A 23,683-nucleotide genomic window follows, 5' to 3' on the forward strand; every position below is an offset into this window, starting at 1 on the left:
GGGAACAGTGTATCATTTTGAAAATCTTACTTCTGATTCTCTCTGTGTCTCTACTGATTCTCTCCAATGTCAAGGAGAACAGAACTTGGCAGGAACATGATGAGAGGGACTTTCCGGCAGGAAAAAAAAAAAAAAAAGATATGATGGGACTATCTCAAGATAATATGGGTTGACTCAACTGGCTTAAACAGTTTAAAAAAATATATTATCTCACATAACAAGGAGTCCTAATTAGGGCATCTTCAAAGTTGGTTAATTCAAGGACCCGTGCCAGTTCTTTGCATCATTCTGCTTTGCCATCTTTAGCCTCTCCGTTTTGTCTACAAAATGGCTACAGAATTCCCGGGAACCACACTTAGGCATGACAAGATCCAGTGGAAGAGAGCCTTATTTGGTGAGTCTCTTTTCAAGGTGAGGAAACATTTCCCAAAGGCCACCCAGCTGACGTTCCCTCAGGTCTCAAAGTCTCAATGGCCAGGTCTGTAGGAGATCTGCTCACACCTTAAAGGGATCCCTGGCAAGGGCCATGGGACACCACAACTGACTGAAAAATCAGGCTTTTCTCCCAAGCTGGGATTGGATCACCTTCCCTGGGAGGGGAGGATTCCTGAACTAAAGTCCTTGTTTGGTTAACAAGGAAGTGAGTAGTGGATATTGAGTATGTAACAGGGTCTAATATTTAGGTCAAGAAAGACTAATATTTGCTTGGCCTTATTTTATGCTTAGGGCTTTACATGGGCTCTCTTGTTTAATCCTTAAAGTAAACTAAAGGAGCTAAAACAGGGACATTGTTATTTCCATTTTACTCATGATGAACCTGAGGCAGAGAAGCTAATTAAATTATTAAAGATCACACAAGAGTAAGTGACAGTGTTATTCAAATTCAGGCCTGCCTAACCTCTGAGGCCACGCTTCTTCCACAGGACAAAGGTATCAAAGCAACAGTTGTCTGTCAATGTGACCTTTACTATAAATCTCCCAGATAAATTACCTCACTTTTTAGTATAACTTAAGAATATTACCTACAATTATGGTTACACAAATGTAGTCATAGCATATATGCTGTTTCATGACCTGTTTTAAAAAATACTTGCTAATCTCATGAATGAAAATGTACCTTGTTGTTTTCATTTGCTTGAGTTTTCATAAGCCTTAACAGTTTATTTTCTGCCCAGCAACCAAAGGATTCCTTTAAAAAGGTAAGTCAAATCATGTCATTCCTCTGCTCAAAACCTCCAGTGATTTCTTATCTCAGAGTTAAAAGCAAAATCAAAGTCCCTGTAATTGTTTCAAGGTACTATAGGAACAGTAACCTTTCTGTCCCTGTAACCTTTTGTATCGCAATTCTTATAACTCTTCCACTCACCCATGTCAGACACACTGACTTCTCTGCTGTTATTCAAACATGCCAATGCACTCCTGCCTCAGGGCCTTTGCACTTGCTGTTCTCTGCCTGAAATATTTTCCCCAAGGATATCTGCATGGCTAGCTCCTTACCTCCTACATCTTTGCTGAAAAGTGACCTTTTTGGTGAGAGTGTCAACAACCAGTCTATTTAAAACATTCTTCCTCTTTCTTACATAATTTTTTTTCTTCTTGCATAATTTTTATGTGAGAGTACTTATTACCTTCTGACATATTATATAATTTCCTTATTCATTTTGCCTATCTCCCTCTAACCTTCACTAAAATACATGCTCTCCTAAAACAAAAATTTTTGTCTCTTTTGTCCAGTGATATATCCTGTGCTGAAATTAGTGTTTGGCAGATAGCATGTGCTCAATAAATATTTGTTGACTGAATGAATGTTTTAATTTATAAGTGACTGATAAGGTATTTCTATTTCTCCTTTTTTTAATAGTTTTTATATACTTTAAAAAATATTTATTTATTTGGTTGTACTGGGTCTTAGTTGTAGCAGGCAGCCTCCTTAGTTGTGGCATGCAAACTCTTAGTTGAGGCATGCATGTAGGATCTAGTTCCCTCACCAGGGATCAAAGCTGGTCCCCCTGTATTGGGAGCACAGTCGCAACCTCTGCACCATCAGGGAAGTCCCTATTTCTCCTTTTATAAACTGATTGTCATGTCCCTTGCTTATTTTTTCATTAGGTGTTGAAATTCTAATTGATTTATATGAGCTCTTTGTATTTTAAGGATACAGTTATGCATAAAATATTTCCCCCAGTTTTTCCCGGTCTTTTGCCATTATGTGTGTTAAAATATTAAAAATTTTACATAGTCAAACCTAGAAGTCTTTTCCTCTGTGATCTTGTGTTTTATTAGGACAAGTTGACAAAAGAAAAATTTTACCTCTAAATATATTTAGTGAAAGGGTGAGCTGTGTCTAAATATTTTTTCTACATTTATTATATTGATATTTGAGTTTCTACTATTTGTGGATATATAGTACTTAAAGAATCTGATTTAAACTTCGTGATTTATCATCACATTTATAGGATTATTTTTCTCCTGGGTGGTTTATTTGGTGAGCAAAAAGGGTTATAACTGTTACTAAAGCCTCTTCTTACAAATTCTTACAAATTCTCCTGTGTATTTGACAGTAAGTTCATTCAGCTGAACTTGGTTGCACACATTTTAGTTATTCCATCCCCTTCCCTGAATTTTAAATGTTAAAAATGCTTAATCTGACATTTTGAATTTTTACAGACAAATATTAATTTTTTATTTTTATTTTTTGTGCTACACGGGCCTCTCACTGTTGTGGCCTCTCCCGTTGCGGAGCACAGGCTCCGGACGCGCAGGCCTAGCGGCCATGGCTCACCGGCCTAGCCGTTCCACGGCATGTGGGATCTTCCCAGACCCGGGCACGAACCCGTGTGCCCTGCATCCGCAGGCGGACTCTCAACCACTGCGCCACCAGGGAAGCCCCAAATACTAATTTTATGAACGAAATTTTAAATTCATAATATTTTTTTATCAAGAATACTACCAGAGGAACTGCCTCGCTGTCCAGTGGTTAGGACTCCACGCTCTCACTGCCTAGGGACAAGAGTCAATACCTGGTCAGGGAACTAAGACCCCACAAGACACGTGGTGTGGCCAAAAAAAAAAAAAGGTACTAAAGTTTGCCCAAGTGTTTAAAAAAAAATACTATCAGAAAAATATATGATTACTATGCTGATTTAGGAAACAGAATGACAATTCTTCCTTCATTATTTATTGCTTTTTGTTGTTTAAAAGCAGTGCTTCTACTTCATTATTCAATTATGCCTTTTTGTTACACCTGATTCTAATGGTGTGCTGGCAGGTATAAAAATTAATTCTGTCCTTTGGAACTTAAAAACAATACCAGGAAAAAATCCTATTTATGGTATGGTGGATCACAAAGCACTTTAATGTATTTTTTCTTTTAATATGTTTCTTCAAAGTATTCAGAAACTGCGTAAAATAATTTGTTCTGTGTGGGGTTATTTCCTTCTTTCCATTCACAGTAAAACAAGTTGTTTAAATTCTTTAACATACACATTACTCTTAAATTGGAGTATTTAATGAGGATTATGTTAATGAAATAATGGAAACCAAATGACAAAAATCTATCATAAAGTAAGTATATCATCTCATTCCCTTACATTAGGTTATGTACATGGCATACATAGGGATCAGCTTAGACTGGGTGAAACAGTATAGAATTAGAATTCCTGGTTTCTAATTATTCAGTAGCTGTGTGGCTGGGAAGGCTTTAATGTTGCAGCATCTTTAAAATGGGCTGTAACTCCAAGGCCTGCCTCCTGGGGTTGCTGTGAATCCCTTGGGTTAATAGACAACTTTGCAAACTGGATGTAAGACAGAAGGAAGATAGAGCAGGTATGCAAGCCTTCTTTCTGCCTGAAATAGGATGACTCAAGAGCCAATTCTCTCCTTCTTCTCATCTCTGGACCAGCTGTCCCTCCCAGCTAGTCCACAAGCGACCATGGCTGACACGGACCAAGCAGAGGACCTAGAAGTGTATCTGAAGATCTTTAGATCATAATGATCCCAGCCCTGCCACCTTACAGCTCCCTTCCTTTCTTTAAGCCTCAGCTGCTCTAGGTGTAAAATGAGCATAAAATAGTCCTAACTACCTTATAGAGTTGTTCTGAGGACTAAAGGAGATAATGCAAGAAAGTTTAGCTATAATGACTGAAAAATTTGTTTTCTAACCCGTCTCTTCCCCTCCTAAGAAACCTCTCCTAAAGTCGGCTTACTGAAAACCGCAGGGCTGAAACTTCAAAACAACCTTTCGGTCAGGATCTCTGCAAGGAAATTAGTGTGATTTAAATCAATTCAATAACACCAAGGTGTAAATGGCTAACATCCACAGGTGGCTTGGAGGAAAAATTTGCATTTTAAAAGAGGATTAGCTGACAGAAAGGATTCAGAAAATAGGGATTTTTTTTTTTTTTTTTGAGGAGGGTGAATAGAGTTCCCTGAACCCTTCACCCTAACGCTGAAATCATGCCTTGTAGATTTAAAGAGGATTGTGGAAGGGGACATTTAAAAAGCACGTTTAATTAATACGTACTCGAACTGCAGAACTAGTTCACCCCCCTTCGCACCACGTGGCCTCAAAGATCATAATGACCTTGGCGGTCCTTATCTGGGAATGAACCCTCACTAGAAAGAAGGGCGAGAGGGAAAGACCGAAGCTCAACTGAATTTCCGGAAAGGATGTTTTCATTTGAATAAACTCAAGCCAGTCGTTACCTCCCCATTCGTCTCAGCTAACTTTTAACCCTCCTGGAGGGCCGAGCTGCCGGAATTCAGGACGGGGCGAAACGGCTGCGGGACGCCTGAGGGTCTTGTGGGGGGGGGGTCTCTCGGCCGGGCAATCTCCACTGCCACCAGCTGGACCCCGAAAAGGGGCGAGCAGTGCGGGGACAGCGGAGAAATTTCCCTGCTCTGCTTGGGCCCTCCCCCAAACCCGAGTTAGCCGGGCGTGGGGCGGGTGGACTGATCTCAGAGGAATTGGCAGGATCCGGGAGGCTGGGGAAGCGACCGGGAGCACAGACGCAGCCATCGTGGCGGGGCTCCCGGGGTTCCCCAAATACAGCTAGGGAAGAGCAGCACGCCTGGAACAAGCCGGCTGCACCGCCCCCACCTGCGGCCGCGCTGGGAGTGCCCAAGCCGCGTGCGGAGCGTCCCGGGCCTTTCGGGGCGGGGCCCCAGGGGCGGGGTCGCAGGGAGCTTCAGGGCCCCAGCCGCGCCCAGAATCGGGCAGGGAAGCCGGGAGGCGGCAGGAGGGGCGCGGACGGCCGAATTGAGCGGCGGCCGCAGCTGCAGCAGGACGGCCCGCCGGCGGCTCGGGGCCGCGCGCCGGGAACCTCGCGGGGCGGGCGGGCGCGACACCCCCTGCCTGGCCGCCAGCTCCCCGGGGAGGCCGCCCGCGCGCGACGGGACCAGCAGCATGAGCAGCGGCTACAGCAGCCTGGAGGAGGACGCCGAGGACTTCTTCTTCACCGCCAGGACCTCCTTCTTCAGGAGAGCGCCCCAGGGCAAGCCCCGCGCCGGCCAGCAAGTGAGTGGCGTGACCGGTAGGCGCAGTAGCCGGCGCTCGGTCGCTCCCGGGGAGTCCCGGCGCGGCGGGACCCCCAAGTCCACGGGTCTCCGCGGGGCGCGTGGGGGGATGCTCGCGAGGCAGGAGGAGGAGGAGGAGACCTCCGAGAAGGGGTTTCTGTCTTTCCGGATGCCGGGGTAGTGCCTTGAGCTTGCGCGTGCGGGCGTGCGCGGGGCTCCCTGGGGAGGGAAGCCGGGGGGAGGGCGGGGAGGCGGAGGGTCCGCTCCCGCCTGCTGCGGCAGATGGCCTCTGTTGCTCTGCCTCCGGCGGTCGGCGGCTGGGGGGGCAGTTCTGAGAGCCAGGAGGCGTCCGCCGGCCACTCCCCGCTTTTCCCCTGCGCCTGGGGACGCCCTTCGCCCCCTCGCGGGCCTCACGCCGGCCCCCACTATTAGTCCGTTCCCTGGCCTGTGGCCCCTGGAGTGGCCTGGGGGCCGTGTAACACCCGGGAGAGGACGTGGGGACCTGGCCTCCCCTACCTTCCCGGTCCAGGCGCCTCTCGTGGCGGTATCGGTGGGGGAGCGCTGAGAGGAACGCCTGGCCAGACCACAGCAGGCGTTCATTAAATCTTGGTAGCGGGAGTCAAGGTTGTGCGGTTCCAGTAAAGTCAATTGTATAGGTGCCTCGAATGTTTTGCAAACAAGTTCCGGTGCTAGGTAGGATCGGCCGGCGAGAGCTGAGCCTTCGGCTGGTTTCTTCCTTTTTTGGAGGAAGCGTGCAGTGTGGGAAGCATGACTTGGGAGAAGATGGGAAGACTTGGGCCGGTTTCGCCGATCGTGACAGTGTCCGGGAGGTTACCCCGAAACAGGACACTTGGGCAGACTTCGAAGTCGGGCGCTTGAACCCCGCGGCCTCCTGGCCCTGGGAGCCACACCAAGGAAGCCCTGCCAACCCTGACGTGCTCGTATCAGATGAGACAAGGCTGGACCGGAACAAATTGGTTGCTCTTAAAAAACAGTAGGCGCGCTCCAGACATCAACATCAGACTTACTTCTAGAGACTAGAAGCAAGGAAAATCGTTCAGGGCCGGGTGATGCCTTCTGGGAGGGGTGAGGACGGAGTAATGTGTCAGGGTTTCCTTGCCAGACTTTTAAAGTTTATTTAACCACTTTATGAGGTCAAATTTCTTGTTACGATTCGGAAGTTTTTTGAACCTCTTAACTTCCAAACCAGAAGAAGGGGGGAGAGGGAAGGGCAAGAGTGAAGTCGGGTACCCTTATTCAGTAGCAGTTAACCCCAAGTGAAGTTCTGGTTCAGTAGGTCTCTGTTCTTTATTGTTTCTAAGGCTTAAAGCCATACTATTTACTAGTCACTTTAACCTGAGGTTGCTGTAACGAATGCCGCAAGCTAGGTGACTTCAACGAGTATGTGTTTCTGACAGTTCCTAGAGGCTACAAGTCTGAAATCTGGGTGCCAGCATGTCGGGTTCTGATGAGGGCCCTTTCCTGGCTTGCAGACAGCCGACTTCTGGCAGTGTCCTCACCCGGAGAAAGGGCTGCCTCTTTCCCGCTTAAGAGGACACTCATCCCGTTGTGTGGGGGGCACCCTCAAGACTTGGTTACCTCTCAAAGGCCCCGCATCCCAAATCCTGTCACATTAGGGCTTCATCATGTGAACTGGGCAGGGGTGGGGCAGAAACATTCGGTCCATAGCAAGTGAAATCTTATTTTTAGTGGAGTGTATTTTAAGGACAGGAGTTTGCTGTGAGGTTTCGAAGTCAGAAATAACCACCCTCCAATCACTCGTAGAAGGATTGCATTTCCTTGTGCTTTTTTCACTTTGCTTTTCTCTTTCTTTCTTGACCTCCTCTTTCTTTCCTTTCTCTACTTTCTTGCTGTCATCATTTGACACTTGGAATAGAGATTGTCAGAGATGGTTGTGGTAGTTTGAAGTCTATTCTGGAGGTGACTAGTATCTCCAAAACACTAGCTGGTCTTGAATTCTCCAGGTGTGAGATGCTCCTTGACAAGGGCCGAAGTATCCAGGTTGAACTTGTATGAAAACGCTTTAAAGGTAAAAATAGGACTTCTCTGGTGGCGCAGTGGTTAAGAATCCACATGCCAATGCAGGGGGGACATGGGTTCGAGCCCTGGTCCGGGAAGATCCCACATGCCGCGGAGCAACTAAGCCCGTGCGCCACAACTACTGAGCCTGTGCTCTAGAGCCCGTGCGCCACAACTACTGAGCCTGTGCTCTAGAGCCCGTGAGCCACAACTACTGAGCCCACGTGCCACAACTACTGAAGCCCGCACGCCTAGAGCCCGTGCTCCGCAACAAGAAACCCACACACCACAATGAAGAGTAGCCCCCGCTCGCCACAACCAGAGAAAGCCCGTGTGCAGCAACGAAGAACCAACACAGCCAAAAATAAATAAAATAAATAAAAAAATTTATTTAAAAAAAAAGTAAAAATATTTTTTTCTGGGTTTATACACGGTGTTTCTATGTTACACTCATTAACTTATGTAATATTCATCTAGTATATATATATTATACTCATTTAATGTTACTTATTTAGTATTTAATATTGGTTTGACATCAATATGTATTTTGAAGATTGTGCTGAAAATCAGGACAGTAAGACCTAGACCTTTGCTTAAAGAGCTTCACAGTATATTCTGAAACTTTATTGCCTGTGTATTTCCCCTTCTAACATAACACATACAGGGTGCTGAGTTAGAGGACTTATTTGCCAGTTGGAGAAGGTGTTCTAATTGAATTTTTGTGGGCATTTGGGTTTATTTAGAGTGAGTCTGTTAAATTCCTGATAAGATTTGTGAGTTAAATTTAAAGCAAGGCGCTCTTAATACAGAACATTTCTTTTACCTGAGGTTAGATAAGCCTTTTTTCATTTTTTACGCTGGTGATTGTAAGAATTAGGTGGGCACTCCTGCCATATGGTGTAGAAGTGAAATTTATCGTTTCTTCAGAGAGTTGGAAAGAGAAGTGTTGTCAGAAGGATCTATTATTGATAATAGTGAGTTTTTTTGGTGCTATACCACCTGGTGGAAAAGCCAGGAAAATGTGGTTTCTAGAACTCTTGAAAATATCCAGGGAAAGCAAGATGTTTGTGGTAAAAGCAGGATGGGGAGAAAGGGGGTTGAGAAATTTCTTTCTTCTCTTGCCAGGCAAAGGAACATAGCCCAACTTCTTTCTTTCTCCAAGAATAACAAAAATGTTATTTTCTTTCTTATTTTATATTGGTGCCCTCTTTAAGAAAGAAAAAAAAAAAAGGAAAAGGCTTAAAAACCGGTCTGAAAGATATAGAGGGAATGAACATGTGTGGCTTTTTGGTGGTAGTTTGAATGTCATGCTTACTGCTGTATCCCCAGGGCCTCCATCAGTAAATATTAGTTGAAATGAATGAATTCTTTCCTGGTTTGATAATTGTTGGCTCTTTATGGGTTTTCAATGTACCCTGTCTCATGATTCTTCCAAGAATCCTCTGAACATTAACCTAATGAAAGGTTAGGCCTTGTTAAGTGGTTCACCAAAGACCTCCATTTAGGTGGGAGAAAGGCAGAACTCGTTTTCCTGACTCAAATTCCGGTCTCCTTTTTGCTGCTTCTGGGCTATAAAAATAATTTTTTTTTTTTTTTTTATTTTTGGCCGAACCATGCGGCATGCGAGATCTTGGTTCCCTGACCAGTGATCGAACCTGCACCCCATGAAGTGGAAGTGCTGAGTCTTAACCACTGGACCGCCAGGGAAGTCCCCCAAAAATATATATATATTTTTTTGCGATACACAGGCCTCTCACTGTCGTGGCCTCTCCCGTTGCGGAGCACAGGCTCCTGACGCGCAGGCTCAGCAGCCATGGCTCACGGGCCCAGCCTCTCCGCGGCATGTGGGATCTTCCCAGACCGGGGCAAGAACCTGTGTCCCCTGCATTGGCAGGTGGACTCTCAACTACTGCACCACCAGTGAAGTCCCCCCAAAATAATTTTAATATTCCATTTTCCTTTTGCAAAATGGACATCTATAATTTAGGAGTTTCTTAAAACTTTGACACCCGGTAGGTGTCATTCATATATCTTCATTACAGTGTTCATAATTCATACTTTTGAATTCACCATTTTGTTTCATGCAGAACCAAGAATGTCAACAGTCTGTTACCATAATTTTCCTTTTCTACACATTCAGGCTTCCAGGAGTAGAAATGGACTAAAATTGTTGGACTTCCCTGGTGGCACAGTGGTTAAGAATCTGCCTGCCAGTGCAGGGGACATAGGTTCGAGCCCTGGTCTGGGAAGATCCCACGTGCCGTGGAGCAGCTAAGCCCGCGCGCCACAACTACTGAGCCTGCGCTCTAGGGCCTGCGAACCACAACTACTGAGCCTGCGTGCCACAACTACTGAAGCCCGCGCGCCTAGAGCCCGTGCTCTGCAGCTAAAGAAGCCACCGCAATGAGACGCCTGCGCACAGCAATGAGAAGCCCGCGCATAGCAATGAGAGAGTAGCCCCCGTTCACTGCAACTAGAGAAGGTCCGCCCACAGCAGCAAAGACCCAACACAGCCATAAATAAATAAAATAAATAAATAAGAAATGGACTAAAATTATTAATATAATCTGTCAGCATGTCTTATTCTGCTTTTTTTGTAAGCTAAGGCTTGAGCCTTGTGTAGATAATAGGAATAAGACATGACACTGTGATCGCTTTAGAATTAGAATAGTCAGGAAGTCTTGAAGAACTTGAAATTGTCTTCTGAACCATCCACGCTTTTAAAAAAGTTAAACTGAAGAATGGTTTAATAAGGCAAGCCTGTGAGACTCCGCATAACAGGCCTCAAGTTTGCCCCTGGGTTTTTTCCTTATCATAATTTAAATATTTCTGTGGTTCTCTGGTTCTGTGTCTTATTGCTAGAATCAACAGTAATGAGTTGCACTGTTTTATTCAGTGTTTCCATTCATTAGAAGTTTTGGTGATAGACCGCGGGGGGTAGGGATGCAAAGAACAATGGTTTATAACATTAAAGGTATTTCGGTTAAACTTTTATACTAACATTGAATCCCTATATTACTGAATATAAACATTCCCAGCAGTCAGTTTTGCCGGGTGCACAGTCATGTGCACATTTTGTTGCCGTGTCCAATATATTCTGTCCTTGCACAGTATTAATCCATTGGAATTTTGTGTTTGTGTGAGCAGGACTCAAAGAGACACATTCCTCTAACTGAATTTCAAAAGGAAATTAGTCACCAATCTTATATACCTGCATACATGAGCAATACACTTTCTACCTCATTTCTTCTTCTGGCTAACTTGCAAGATTTGGAATTATTTGGAAAGCAGTGACACAAAACATTTACGAAAAGAAAAGCTAAAAATATCCAATAATGTGATTATTCTTTTTAGACTTCCTTTGGCAGTCAGTGCATGTCATACTGTAAACATTCATTTTTCTGGGACAAAAATATTAGGCTGACCGAATGCTTTCTAGTGTGGCCTGATCACCAGCTTCTAGCCCAGAGCAACAGTTCTTGCTTACTGCCAGCTTCCCACATAAATATCTGCCTTTTGATAAAGGCCCCAGTTCGAGGCTTGTGTTTCACTTCTGATTTGTCCCAGGGTCATTAGCTAGCCAGACCCCTCTTTGGAAGGCATGGTGAAAGACAACATTGGATATTATAAGATATATGCTTGCAAAGGTACGTCTTGGCTAACTTGGCTCGTTTGCGTCCTTGTCTCATTGAAGAGCTGATATATATGTTGCCTTGTGGGAGGTTTTATTCTGGCTCAGCAAGTATTGCCTATATCATATGTTATATAACAAGGCTCAGCTTATTGTTCGCTCTCTGATGCAGCAACTTTTAAATAACAGCCTGTAACTAGGACCCTAGTCTTATTAAGCCTTCTTCAGTTGCCTTCAGTATCCAAGTTATTCCCCATCACAGAACCTGGGCCTGGAATTGCTTCCCTTAGTTCCTCTTCCCTTGTCAGCTTCCGTGTCACCTTCCCAGAGAAGTCTTCCTGAACCACCAATCCGAAGTAGGCACCCTTCCCTCTTAAAGTCCTCTGCTCTTTCCCTTCATAGCAAAAATTATAATTTGTTATTATATTTTGTTTAGGACAGAGACTAACGCGTTTACCCAGGGTCTAAAATAAATACCTGGCAGTTAGTAGGAGATGGAATGAATGGAAGCCTACTCATCATTCTGGATGGAAGTCCCAGTACTTGGTACTGTGAGTTTTCCTGTACACACAAATGTACACAGTTTCCCCCCTCTCCCAACTAGACATAAGCCTCCACAGTATCTTAGCCATTTAAAAAAGGTTGATATTGTTATCAACAGGTATCAGATATCTGTTGATCTGATATCAACAGATTGATATCTGTTACTTCTAGTTTAGATATAACGATTTTTTCCCTTATTTTAAGAAAGCCACTCATTCATTCATGCAACAGATGAGTTTATTTTTGCAAACAGTTTATTTTTGCTGTGAATGGAAAGAGTAGAAGGCTGAGGGGAGGGATGTGTACTTCGGATTGGTGATTCAGGAAGACTTCTCTGAGAAGGTGACAGGTAAAGAGGATCTGTATCTCCCCCCCCCCACCCCGCCCAAATCTGGCTCTGGGGACAGAGCAGTGAAAAAATAATGTCCCTAGCCTCATTTAGTAAATTTTAAAAAGCTTATCAAATACACAAATTAAAGCATCTCTCATTTTTCTTTAAAGAGCTAGCTCCTTTAGTAAAAGGGGCCTTTTAACTGTTTACAGTTTTTCAGGAATCACCCCTATTGTGCAAAGTCTGGTAAAGCTATTACATCTATTTAGATGGAGACGTTGGCTGAGAAACAAGCCACATTTCTCTGTTGACATCTGTCGTCAACTTGTAGATCATTGTGTTCCAGCAGAAACATAATCATCCTATAGTTAGTTCTGGTTTGCCTCTCAGTGGCTAGGCGAAATGGTTTTTGTTTACTTGCTATATACATATTTTTCATGGAGAGGGCCCAGATACACACTAGGAAAGAGATGTCAGAGTCCATAAAAAAGATTAAAATGTGAAATAAATGTAAAAATGTCACAAACTAGAAGTGGCCATCATTCTAAAACTGTGCTGCCACATAAGGTAGTTATTCGCCACATATGGCTGTCAGCACTGGAAATGTGGCTCACCTGATTTGAGAGAGGCTGTGAGTCTGAAATACATACTGGATTTCCAAGACAAAGGAAAGAATATAAAATATACCACAATAATTTTTTAATATTGATTACGTGTTGAAATAATACTTAGGATATATTGAGTCAAATAAAATTAATTTTTACCTGTTTATTTTTTAACATGGCTCTTGGAAAATTTTAAGTTAGTGGCTTGCGTTCTATCACTGTTGGACAGTGCTGTTTGCGCTAACTCTTGCCAGGGGTGTGAATCTCCATCCTTGAGATGGCTGCAGGTGAATGGATGTGGTACCAGCCAGACCCACTGGGAAGATTTTTCTTTGTGAAGAGGAACTTGCCGTTTGCTGTTTGGTATAGTTTCTTTTCAGCCTAGCTTAGGTCACACATACAAGCATTTTGAGATTGTGAAACTTTTGTGTGTGGGGACTTCCCTTTTTTTCACTCGTGAGCTGATAGGATAAAACCATCCTTATGGCATTCTAGCTGCAACTGTGCCTTCAGTGTACAGAGGAGAGGGCTCATTCTTTCATAGAGTATTAACACAGCCAGAGTAATCTGCATTTTATAGGCTGTAGTTGCTCACTGCTGCTACATGATTCCATCAGCTAAGATAATTTACCAATTATATATTGCAACACTCAGTTCTTTTGCCAGATACTAAACAAAGTGAGATAATAAGAGAAGGAAAAAGGATGAGTTGGGCAATTGGAGACCAGAAGAATAGATTTAGAAGATCTTGGATTTAAAAGATTTAGAATGTAAGCAGCAAAGTGTTTTCATGAAATTAATGCAGGTTGGGCAGAGTGTGTGTGTGTGTGTGTGTGTGTGGATTGTGAAAGGAGTTTCCTAAATTCATTTCCCAACTGTTTATTGAATATTCACAATGGCCTAGGCTGTGCTAGGGATTCAATGAACAAACCAGATTGAAACCTGCTCTCATGCCGTTTAGTTAGATCAACTCTTATCCATGGTAAAGAGCAAGATCTGAGTCCAAAATTTGGCTCCATGTTTGTTTTGTATATGCTGAAAAAATGAGTAGTTTCTTATATGCATGTCATTTGTACTGGAAAAGTTTTAAGATTTTATAAATAGAGCAATATGTTCTTAAATTTTTTTTTTTTTTTTTTGTGGTATGCGGGCCTCTCACTGTTGTGGCCTCTCCCGTTGTGGAGCACAGGCTCCGGACGCACAGGCTAAGCGGCCATGGCTTACGGGCCCAGCCGCTCCGCGACATGTGGGATCTTCCCAGACGGGGGCACGAAGCCGTGTCCCCTGCATTGGCAGGCGGACTCTCAACCACTGCGCCACCAGGGAAGCCCCTTAAATTTCATTTTATTTTTTTATTAATTAATTAATTTTTGGCTGCTTTGGTTCTTCCTTGCTGTGCGCGACTTTCTTTAGTTGCAGCGAGCAGGGGCTACTCTTTGTTGTGGTGGGCGAGCTTCTCATTGCGGTGGCTTCTCTTGTTGCGGAGCACGGGCTCTAGGCGCGGGCTTTAGTAGTTGTGGCTCGAGGGTTCCAGAGTGCAGGCTCAGTAGTTGTGGCGCACGGGCTTAGTTGCCCCGCAGCATGTGGTATCTTCCCGGACCAGGGCTTAAACCCGTGTCCCCTGCATTGGCAGGCGGATTCTTAACCACTGCGCCACCAGGGAAGTCCTGGATTGTTTTCTTTTAGGATAGATGTACAAAATAGAATTTACTGAGCATGAGGGTGTAACCATTTTATGGCTCTAGTTATTTATTGTCAATTTAAGACTATATTTTTCTCTGGTTTCACTGCACCCTCAGCTCCACTGGGTATAGTCATTAAGATAGAGGAAAAACTTCGTAAAGACATCTCATTGTTATTGCATTCCTTTAATTAACAGTGAATTTAGGGACTTCCTTGACAGCCCAGTGGTTAAGATTCCATGCTTCCACTGCAGCACTGCAGGGTGTTCAGTCACTGGTTGGGGAACTAAAGATCCCACATGCTGCGCAGTGCGGCCAAAAAACCCCCCAAAACAAAAAACAATGGTGAATTTAATTTTTTGCACTTCTGAGTGGGTCTTCCTCTTGGTGTGAGCAATGTTCATGGCTATTTTTTTTTTAAAATTTGTTCTATTTATTTATTTTTGGCTGTGTTGGGTCCTCGTTGCTGCGCGCGGGCTTTCTCTATGTGAGCAGTGGCTACTCTTCGTTGCACTGCGCTGTCTTCTCATTGCGGTGGCTTCTCTTGTTGTGGAGCACAGGCTTCAGTAGTTGTGGCATGCGGGCTCTAGAGCACAAGCTCAGTAGTTGTGGCGCACTGGCTTAGTTGCTCTGCGGCATGTGGGATCTTCCCGGACCAGGGCTCGAACCCGTGTCTCCTGCATTGGCAGGCAGATTCTTAACCACTGCGCCACGAGGGAAGTCCCTGTTCTTGGCTTTTGACCATGTGTTAGGTCGGTGGAAATCTTGAGAACACTGCTCTTTGCGTCTCATGCCTATTTAGCTGGGTAGATGCTTCCCCTTTTTTGTGGTCAGCTGAACTTCAGGTTATTTTTGACTTTGTTTGTACCAAAGGGTGGTTGCATGTTCTGGCCTTTGGAAATACTTTAGAATGTGTTTCAGGCTGACATCACTGAAACTCAGAGCAAAATCCTTTTTTAACTCCTATAATTACAGCACAGGAAGGGCATTGCTAAGACAGCAGCAGCATCCTGTGAATACACTGTGGAATATTGAGGGTGGGGAGCTGGATGATGTGTCTTTGGTAACCATGTGAAAAAGGGTGACTGGGGGTGCCTGCTTATCTTTGAATTTCAATACATTTAGCATCAGTTTTCCAGCCACTATGGTAGAATTTTGAGGATTCTAAGCTCTCTTATAAACAAACTGGAAACTGAAAAAAAGTTTAGGACAAACTAGTAAAAATCCCACCTACAAAAGAGGATTTTTATACTGTTTACCTGTGAGCTTATTGTTTGTGGTTGAAAAATTGCAATTAGATGGAATCTGTCCCTACAGTCTGCTTTAAGGCTCACCTGTGTCCAAAATTGTTGCTTAATGTGTTATAATCTGATTAACCGCTAATTTGATCTCATTTAATTTTTTTCTTCTTTCAGAGTATTTTAATTAAGTGAATCTTTCAAAAGGATGTGAAGAGTTATTTCTGACTTTAGATAGATTATGAACTCTCCTTAATCCTTATATTCTTAGACAACTCAAATTTACCCTGAAAATTTCCTACAGTTGCTTGTTTTGAGGAATATCTTTTTTGGTAGTTTGCCATTTAGGTCATAGAAATTTATGTGTCTGATACAGTTCTTAAAGAGCAAAACAAAAACCAAAAAATTTTTATGAAAATAGAAAACATAGCTAGGTGCATTACATAGGAGAAAAAAAATACCAATACTAAAATGAAGTTTAACATTCCATGATGTTTTACAGTTAAAGGAGCTTTCCAGGGGAATTAAGGTTCAGTTGGTATATTTGGACTCTAATTTCAGTGGAGCTTTGAGATGAGGAACAAAACAGAAGTTATATTGGTTTAAGCAGATCCAGGTTTAATGGCAAAGGTGAATTCAGGGGTTGCTTGACTGTAGTCAGTGATTTCCCAGCTATGGGAAAATATAAATATTATGTAGGTGGCTTAAAGAAACAGTATTACTTTTGTATGTTTAAGGCCTGTTTCTGTTTGTTTAAACACGCTTGTGGATTGCTTTTTCTTGCCTGTTTTCCTTTGGGGGGAAGTACTGCCGTTTCAGATCTGTCTGAGGTTTGGGAATTCCTTTCTTGCTTTTCCTAATGGTCTGGGGTGGGCACGTAGTGCAGTTGGCTGGCATGAGTGTGGTCGTTCTGCTGTACTGAGGTGTGGGGTTGGATCCTCGGCTGTACCGTGGGTCTCGTGTAGAGGAAATTTGTCCTGTGAACTGTACCCAAAGCTTAATTATTCCTGCCATTCAGTGGAGAGGATTTGGAGGTAGGCCCTGTAGAAGAAGGAGTACCTTTCAAAAAGGCAAACCTAGCACCAATATCAACAAATCAACTTGAGATCCATTCTCACTGCACTAGTTCCTGTGCAGTTTTCATTAAAATGGATCTTAGCGGGGAGGGGCAAAATAGGGGTACGGAGTAAAGAGGTACCAACTGTTATGAATAAAATAAGCTACAAGGGTATATTGTACAAAATAGGGAATATAGCTACTGTTTTATAATAACTATAAGTGGACTATAACCTTTAAAAATTGTGAATCACTGTATTGTACACCTGTAACATATATTGTACATCAACTGTACTTCAATTTAAAAATATCTTTATAAGAAGAAAAAATAAAATGGATTTTGTTCTTTTTAGGTGAGGCTATTACTATAAAAAAAGGGGGGAACTGGATTTTGTTACAGGCTAAAAGGGCAGTGTGTTCTTTTATTAAAAAAACTTATTTTTGGCTGCATTGGGTCTTCGTTGCTGCACGCGGGCTTTCTTTGGTTGCGGCGAGCAGGGGCTACTCATCATTGCAGTGCGCGGGCTTCTCACTGTGGTGGCTTCTCTTGTAGCAGAGCACGGGCCCTAGAGCGCGCAGGCTTCAGTAGTTGTGGCACACGGGCTCAGTAGTTGTGGCTCGCAGGGTCTAGAACACAGGCTTAGTAGTTGTGGCGCATGGGCTTAGTTGCTCCGCGGCATGTGGGATCTTCCGGGACCAGGGCTTGAACCCGTGTCCCCTGCATTGGCAGGCGGATTCTTAACCACTGTGCAACCAGGAAGGTCCTGGGTGGTGTGTTCTTGATTGACTGATTGCAAGCAGTCGTGTGAGGCAGCCTGAGTTAAATCATTGCTAGCTGTGTTGTCTTGGGCAAGTCATTACACCTCTTTAAGCCTCAGTTTCTTCATCTGTGAAGTAGTAGCATGCCTGGCACATAATAAGCAGTAATTAATATTGGCCATTATTATTTGTAAAAGGTTCTACTATATATAATCATGTACTTTGAGTGTATTAGGTTGAATGGAGAACTGACAGTGGTTGAGAGATTTGAAGTGAACCTAATAACCTAGCCAAAGAATGCAAGACAGCAGGAAATTAGGTTGTGTCTCTGACTTTATGGACCAAAATGAATTGGGAATCTCAGTGTAATTGATCAGGAAGGCGTCATTCCTGGAGGCTTAATTTTCTTTTTCTTTTCTTTTTTTCCCCCTTTCTGTATCAGTGTGGTGCCTTTGTTTTCTGGTAAAGGGCTGATTCCTCCTGACCAAGCGTGAGGCCACCTATCCAAGTCTTCACCCTCTTCTTTTCTCCTTTAAAGCAAGCCACCCCAGTGGAAAGAGAATGAGCAGAAATATGGAAGTGGGGTTCTTTTGCCCAAGCCTTTATGAAAAAGTTAACACATTGTACGAAAGCTTTTTTCTTTTCAACTTCCTCTGTTCTCCCTGTCTGATCTGCCTCTGAGTGCAGGATTTTAGTTGCAGTTTTGCTCGAGGCTGCTGGCTTGACCGGGTGACAAATTACGCTTCTTCCTGGGGGCTTTCCTTTTTCCTTCCAAAGGTCTAAATCGCCTTGTGCTCATTGTTTAGGGACTTAGTCACTGTCTTGTTTCTGGTTTTCATAGGGTGGAATCAAATGAGGTAATTGATGTGAGCTTTGTAACGTGCTGCAGGGGAGATGCTGTGGCTGCTGTGGAGGCCCGTTCCACACGCGTGGCTGGCTTCCCACCCACAGAGTGTCTGTGTCCTCTCTTAGGCGTTTCAATGTTGCTGGACGCATCCGCAGTTTGGAAACAAGCTCGCTTATGCAAAATTTGAATGCAGGCATGAAAGAAGCTCAGTGAGTCATGTGATCTGTTTGGCTAACTCTTCAGAGGTCACTTATGCTCTGTGAAAGTGGTCCGAGTGTTGGAATCTGGTGGGAAACCTCTTCCTTTGGGCCATGTGAGCGTCCTGGGGTTTGCTATTCCCTTTCTGCCCCCAGCCTCCCCTCCCTTTGGTGGTGTGTTTCTTACAATGAATTGGTTGTCTGAAACTGGCTTTAGATTAATTCTCGTTGTGAAGAATTTTAATCACTTTAAAAACCTCTGATTTGACTGAGCTGTAGTATTACTGATGTACTCTTATAAATAATATCATCAATTCGTATGAAAGACTTGGAACAGTATCTGGCATGTGAGTACATGTTTAATAAACTAATGTTAACTAGTATTATTTCTACCGGTATTGGCATTATCAGTTTAAAACAATTTGGTAGGAGCTTATACTGAGACAGTGAGGTTCAGTAGAAAAGTCTAGGGATCTAGAATTGGGAGACTCTTGCGTTTGGATCTGTCATTTATCAGTTCTGAGAGCTGCAGCAGGTCCCTTAACTTCCTTGAGTATCAGTTTGGTAATCTTTAAAAGAAACTATCATAGAGGGATTAAATGAGAAAATGTGTATGGAAGGTATTGCTAGACTATAAATTGTTTCATAATTGTAAGTATGACAGCATCACAGGTGTGTTTAGAGACTACTGTAAATTTTTCTCCTATTTTTAATGTATATCTTGTCTTTTATAAATTGACTATAAATTCTCAGCCTGTCATAGCAGTGGAGGTGACACTTGACAAATAGTGTTGAAAAATGAATTTATTCCCCCATCTCATTCAGGTGTGTCTGTTTGTATCTGCAAAGTGGTGATTTGTGTTTGGGGACCTGAACAGTTACATCGACGCAAGTTTGAATTACTTTATGAATGGACTGTGCTGTTTATGAAGCACTCGGATGCTTTGGAAAAAGACGGCATTCTAGTTCATTGTTGGCTGCATCAGGGAACCCGAGTACATTTCATTAGTTTTAAGCCTTCCAGATTATCCTGTCTGTAAGCTTCATGAGGGCAGACCACGTCTGTCCTGATCACCACTGTATCTTCACTGTTAGTGTGGTGCCTGGCACAGGGCACGGAGAGGGGCCATTGATATTTGTTGATTGACCAACTGATCAGACTTGATCAGACTTGCATCAGAATTATAATCAAGAAAAAGAAGTTGGGTGACATAGTGAAACAGATGTCTTTTGGTTTCAAGAGTAGTAATGATAAACAATGGTAATAGATTCTCTATCATGTGAAAGTGAGACATTTAGGTGAAATGGAAAGTATGCTGGGCTGGGGATGTGGAAACCTCCTAGGCCTGCTCTTTGTTAAATAGTGGAGGTAACTATGGGAGTTACCTAGCTGCTTTGGGCTTTAGTTTCTTCCTCAAAGGACCTGTCCAGTTCTGTGACAAATAGTTAATTTATTCTAGAGCTGCATTCCTTATTGGAGGGAAAGTAACAGATAAGGCTTGAAAGGGATTCCATGAAATGTATTGAGATGCCAGATGAATTAGTTTGGAAACAGCTATCTTAAGTCGTATCTGGTTGGGTAGGGTTGAATTTAAGTGAATTGATTAGTCATCGTTTGAGAAATGTAGAATATGTAGAATTATTTCTTTTCCTGAAGAGGGAACATCTTGGGAAAGAAATCAAAGGGGCTGGGACTTACCAGGTGGTGCAGTGGTTAAGAATCCGCCTGCCAATGCAGGGGAAATGGATTTGAGCCCTGGTCCAGGAAGATCCCACATGCCACGGAGCAACTAAGCCCGTGCTCCACAACTACTGAGCCCGTGTGCCATAACTACTGAAGCCCGCCCGCCTAGAGCCCGTGCTCCGCAACAAGAGAAGCCACCGCGATGAGAAGCCTGCGCACTGCATTGCACCACAACGAAGAGTAGCCCAGAGTAGCCCCCGCTCGAGGCAACTAGAGAAAGCCCGCGCACAGCAACAAAGGCCCAACGCAGCCCACCCCCCCCCAAAAAATCAAAGGGGCTCTTGTGTGGTGTATTTAATTCATCCATGTATAGTGCCAACAAGAATGGGTTTCATGCAAGTTGAAGGGAACTGTTAATTGTTCTGAACTTCTATATTGCAGGATTAGTGTCAAGAACTATTTAGGAAAGAGCCCACCAGGAGTGCCACATTCCTCAAAGACAGGGCAGGATGAGTGTATGAGAGTCATCTGCTTGCTGAGAATGCTGGGACAGGAGCCACTGTGCTCATTAAGCATGTGTGCTTGTGGGCTGGTGCAACATTTGGGAGTGAGGAGCTGTATTCATTTCCTCTGGAAAATCTAATTTTTTCTTTTGTTTCTGGTGTCTCCTTTATTCCAACTGCACATACCGTTGCTGGGTAAATGTTCCTTGAAAACTTCTTTTAGCGGGACTTCCCTGGTGGTGCAGTGGTTAAGGATCCACCTGCTGATGCAGGGGACACGGCTTCGAGCCCTGGGCGGGGAAGATCCCACATGCCACAGAGCAACTAAGCCCGTGCGCCACAACTACTGAGCCTGTGCTCCGGAGCCCACGAGCCACAACTATTGAGCCCACGTGCCACAACTACTGAAGCCCGTGTGCCTAGAACCCGTGCTCCGCCACAAGAGAAGACACCGCGATGAGAAGCCCGTGCATCTCAACGAAGAGTAGCCCCCGCTCGCCACAACTAGAGAAAGCCTGCGCGCAGCAATGAAGACCCAATGCGGCCAAAAATAAATCAATAAAATAAAATAAATTTATATAAAAAAAACAAAACTTCTTTTAGCAAGTTAAATCCTATTACGAAACGTCAGAGTCTATTGTCTAACACAACATAGCCAAATGCCAGACTTCTAGAGGCTTCTCTTGCCCACACTCTGTGTTGAGTGCCTTAAGCAGTCTCTCCATTCACTGATCTGAAAATACCCAGTTGAAGACTCATTTCTTACAATCTCTTGTCCTCTGATTGCTACACATGTATTTAAGTATTGCTGTCGTGACGGTGAAAATTCTTGAGGGCTAGGGACTTTTGCTTCATAGAGGGCGTGTCGAATGATTCATGAATGTGATGATTAACTTGGTTCCTTACTGAGGCATTGTCTTTCCAGAGAAGTGGGTTATTTTTGTTTGTTTGTTTGTTTTGGTTGTACCAGGGGTCTTGTGGGATCTTAGTTCCCCAACCAGGGGTTGAACTCGGGCCCTCAGCAGTGAAATCACCGAGTCCTAACCACTGGACAACCAGGGAATTCCCGAGAAGGATTATTTTTAATCTGGGCAGTTTATTTAGAACTTTCCTCTCATATGATTCTTTTTTAAAAAAGATTTATTTATTTATTATTTATTTATTTTTGGCTGTGTTGGGTCTTCGTTGCTGCACGCGGGCTTTCTCTAGGTGCAGCAAGCAGGGTCCACTCTCCGTTGCGGTGCAAGGGCTTCTCATTGCAGTGGCCTCCCTCGTGGAGCCCGGGCTCTAGGCGCGTGGGTTTTAGCAGCTGTGGCACACGGGCTCAGTATTTGTGGCACACGGGCTTAGTTGCTCCATGGCATGTGGGATCTTCCCGGACCCACTGCACCACAGGGAGGCCCCCTCTCATATGTTTCTAATTTCGTATGTACTTCAGGGGATATTTCAGCAAGAAGCTATGGGGGAAGCTTTTTCCTTAAAATTGGACTTTTAAACATTTGAGGGATTATTGATAATTTAGAATGGTATAAATCTGGGTGGAGTGGTTCCTTTTCACCTGAGGAGTCTGAGGTTTTCAGCTGTTCTTTTAGCTAGAAGGAATATGCTTAAATGTATAATTACATCAAGTTCTGCTTTCAGCCATGGAAATCATAAAAAAATTATTTTTCTAGCAACAACTGTTTTTTTCATTAAACGTATCCTGGTATTCCTGAAGTTCTGTGGTGCATTTTCGGTTTGGAAAACGTGTGATGTGATAATACAGAAGAGACGGTTGATTTAGTTAACTGCTCACATGTTGTGTTTGTTTTAATTTGAAATGTTGGCCTTATAAAAGTCAGTATCATGTCAGAATGGTTTATGTGAACTAAAGTGTTAGCATTTTGTGGCAGTAAAGCACTGAGTCTGCAGATCCTAAATGTTCAGTCATTAAACATTATTTGCAGGATCTCTGAATTTACACAATGGCATTCCATTCATTTAGACACTTACTGATTTTAACAATTTTAGTGATCAAAAGGGAAAATATGGGCTGAACTATAAAGTAATAGATTTCTCCCAGAAGTATAATTTATGTCTCCCAAAAGGATAGAAATATAAAGTTAAAAAGCTGCTTGGAGGGCTTCCCTGGCAGTCCAAGTTAAGATGCTGTGCTTCCAATGCAAGGGGCACAGGTTCAGTCCCTGGTCGGGGAGCTAAGATCCTACATGCCGCATGGCACGGCCAAAGAAATAAGATAAAATAAATAAATTTAAAAAAAAAAGCTGCTTGGAAACACTAAAAGTTCTTTGTGGCTATCAGAACATGTTATGTCCAGTCATGTCTACCTCAGGAGTCAGTTCTAGCCAGTCCCCAGTGGTTGTTTAGTGATTGAGGAGGAATAAGGACAGTGAGAGTGGGGATAGAGTGGAGACGGGGCCAGGTTGGAGATACTGCTGACTTGGGAGGATTTGGTAGCATTGACTATGTCGGGGCAGCGATGGGACGTCAGGGATGAATTGTGGGTTTCTGGCTTGGGTGACTGGGAAGATGATGCTGTCACTCACCAAGAAAGGGAATATAGAAGAAAGACCAGATTTGGGAGGGAGGGTAAGTTCAGATAATGTATTGACTCCATGCAGTCGATAAATGTGGGATGAATGAATCTGGGAATGTGTATTTTGAGATGTCTGTGGGGTATCAACGTTTACTGGGTTTGTCATCCTGGAGATAGAGAAGGTAGACATGCTCCGGAGACAGAGCTTTGGGATTTGGTGAAGCCATGAGGTCTTCAACCAGAAGCATGGAGAATACCAGCGTTTAAGGGGTAGGCAAAGCAGAGTGTGCTCACGGAGATGAGTCAAGAAGGAGTGGCTGGGGCTTCCCTGGTGGCGCAGTGGTTGAGAGTCGGCCTGCCGATGCAGGGGACGTGGGTTCGTGCCCCGGTCTGGGAAGATCCCACATGCCGCGGAGCGGCTGGGCCTGTGAGCCATGGCCTCTGAGCCTGCGCGTCCAGAGCCTGTGCTCCGCAACGGGAGGGGCCACAACAGTGAGAGGCCCGTGTACCGAGGAAA

At 43.9% G+C, this 23,683-nt stretch overlaps 1 protein-coding gene across 3 annotated transcripts in view; it reads left to right on the forward strand.

The window, feature by feature from the left end:
* RASSF3 (Ras association domain family member 3) overlaps positions 1 to 23,683 on the forward strand; it is a 151,403-nt gene that overhangs the window by 72,689 nt on the left and 55,031 nt on the right. The window contains exon 1 of one of the 3 annotated variants that reach the window (XM_004276592.4): positions 5,266 to 5,515. The exons of the other annotated variants lie outside the window; for them this stretch is intronic. Coding sequence (XP_004276640.1) covers positions 5,405 to 5,515 — 111 coding nt within the window. The 5' untranslated portion in view covers positions 5,266 to 5,404. Of the gene's footprint in view, positions 1 to 5,265; positions 5,516 to 23,683 lie in introns of those variants that run through there. 3 annotated transcript variants of the gene reach the window in all.

Source organism: Orcinus orca, chromosome 11 (assembly GCF_937001465.1).
Source record: "Orcinus orca chromosome 11, mOrcOrc1.1, whole genome shotgun sequence".
NCBI lineage: Eukaryota > Metazoa > Chordata > Mammalia > Artiodactyla > Delphinidae > Orcinus > Orcinus orca.